The sequence below is a fragment of the Salvelinus sp. IW2-2015 genome, linkage group LG2 (genome assembly GCF_002910315.2).
Source record: "Salvelinus sp. IW2-2015 linkage group LG2, ASM291031v2, whole genome shotgun sequence".
NCBI lineage: Eukaryota > Metazoa > Chordata > Actinopteri > Salmoniformes > Salmonidae > Salvelinus > Salvelinus sp. IW2-2015.
Genome location: NC_036839.1, coordinates 32378426 through 32380629, shown reverse-complemented (window position 1 = coordinate 32380629; position 2204 = coordinate 32378426). Strand labels below are relative to the sequence as shown.

The window sequence follows — 2204 nt, the reverse complement described above, 5'->3', positions numbered from 1 at the left end:
CCTGTAATCATCTCTACAGTATGTTGGTGATTTGGGGATTCTCCTGTAATCATCTCTACAGTATGTTGGTGATTTTGGGATTCTCCTGTAATCATGTCTACAGTATGTTGGTGATTTGGGGATTCTCCTTTAATCATCTCTACAGTATGTTGGTGATTCTCCCATTTATTTGGAGTAGAACAGGATAATGGTTTAGTTTATTAGGATCCCCATTAGCTAGTTCACATGCAGCAGCTACTCTTCCTGGAGTCCTCATAAAACATATACATACATGACAAAGTGCAGAACAGTTATAGACAAAAACATTACATAAAAAACATATATTTACAGTGTGTGTATATACAGCACCAGTCAAAAGTTGAGACACACCTACTCATTCCAGGGTTTTTCTGACTTTTTTACTATTTCCTACATTGTAGAATAATAGTGAAGACATCAAAACTATGAAATAACACATATGGAATCATGTAGCAACCAAAAAACTGTTAAACACATTAAAAAAATGGTTTATATTTGAGATTCTTCAAAGTAGCCACCCTTTGCCTTGATGACAGCTTTGCACACTCTTGGCATTCTCTCAACCAGCTTCAGCTGGAGTGCTTTTCCAACAGTCTTGAAGGAGTACTGACTTGACTGGTACTATATACATATATATATATATATATATATATATATCATGAAAAAATATATATATATTGGAAAGACACCAAGAGACAACAAAAATACAATTTAAAACACTATTTATACATATTCATATTCTTATATACAGTTAAATTATATATTTAGAAAGAGGAGAGGCACTGTTAATAATTTGTTTTTTTAAAGCTTAACTTGCTTTTCTCTGAGTAATCTCTGGTGGCAGAGCATTCCACGATGACATGGCTCCATACATAACTGAGCGACACATTAGATCTGTTTTTGGGTTTGGGTACAGCGAAGAAACCCGTAGTGCATGTCTGGTGGGGTATGTATGTCTATTTGAAGTGTCTGAAAATACAATTATACAAGTGGTTAGACATTTTCAACACACAAACGTTTTAAAAAACCATGAAAGACTATCATGCACGTTGTTGATGTTAGTTGTATGTGTACAGTGAATGATGAATACTAGTTACTCAGCCTTCCCCCATTCTAACAGCTGCATTTCCATATTTTATACTTGGTCTTGGATGGGTCTGAGAGAGCGGGAGAGAGGCATTGGTGAAACATACAGTTCTTTCATTTTGTATTCTTCCCTCCCATTACCCCTTGGTATAGATTTGTCGGGGGGTTCTGTGTGTGTGTGTGTGTGTGTGTGTGTGTGTGTGTATGTGTGTCTGTGGGTTCATATACTCACGGTCATAAGAGAAGATTAAAGTAATTAATCTAGCATGTATAGTAATGAAACGTTTGATTGGAAAAATCCATCCCCCCTCCCTCCTCATCTCCCGTCTTTTGTTTCCTGTTGTCCTGTCTCTCTCCATCTGTATGTGTCTTTTGTTCTGTCTTTTCTTTTCTAGTTATACATCTTGATTATTAATTATACGTTTATTTCTCTGTGGACATTGTTATTGTCAATTTTGCTGTGTAGCCTGTATACTCACCACCTCTCTCTTCCCTCCTCCCTCCCCTCCCCTCTCTCTCTTCCCTCCTCCCTCCCCTCCTCTCTCTTCCTCCTCCCTTCCCTCCCTTCTCTCTTCCCTCCTCTCTCCCCTCTCCCTCTCTTCCCTCTCCCTCCCCTCCTCTCTTCTCTCTTCCCTCCTCCCTCCCCCTCTCTCTCTTCCCTCCTCCCCCTCCCCTCCTCTCCTTCTTCCTCTCCCTTCCCCTCCTCCTCTCTCTTCCCCCTCCCTCCTCCTCCTCTCTCTCTCTCTCTCTCTCCAGCATGCAGAGCAGGGTTCTATAAGTCTCTGCTGGGTAACGTCCAGTGTTCTAAGTGTCCACCTCACAGCTTCACCCATCATGAGGGAGCGTTACACTGTGGCTGCGAGAAAAACTACTTCCGCGCTGATGGAGACCCGCCATCTATGGCCTGCACACGTAAGTCTCTGTGTTTGTGAGTGAGAGCCAAAAATAGTTTACTCTCTGAAAGTACTGTTTGTTTATTCTCTAAACTGTTTTAGCTGCTATGTCTCTGAGGACAATATCTTGCGCTCTCGCTCTCTCTCTGAGCTGTATCCGGATGGTTCACAGAAGCAGATGGCTGATGCCAAGCATGCTTAACTACA

At 41.2% G+C, this 2204-nt stretch overlaps 1 protein-coding gene across 1 annotated transcript in view; it reads left to right on the top strand.

The window, feature by feature from the left end:
• epha3 (eph receptor A3) overlaps positions 1 to 2204 on the top strand; it is a 980965-nt gene that overhangs the window by 112115 nt on the left and 866646 nt on the right. The window contains exon 4 of the mRNA XM_070448470.1: positions 1861 to 2016. Within this exon, the coding sequence (XP_070304571.1) occupies positions 1861 to 2016 (156 nt within the window). The remainder of the gene's footprint in view (positions 1 to 1860; positions 2017 to 2204) is intronic.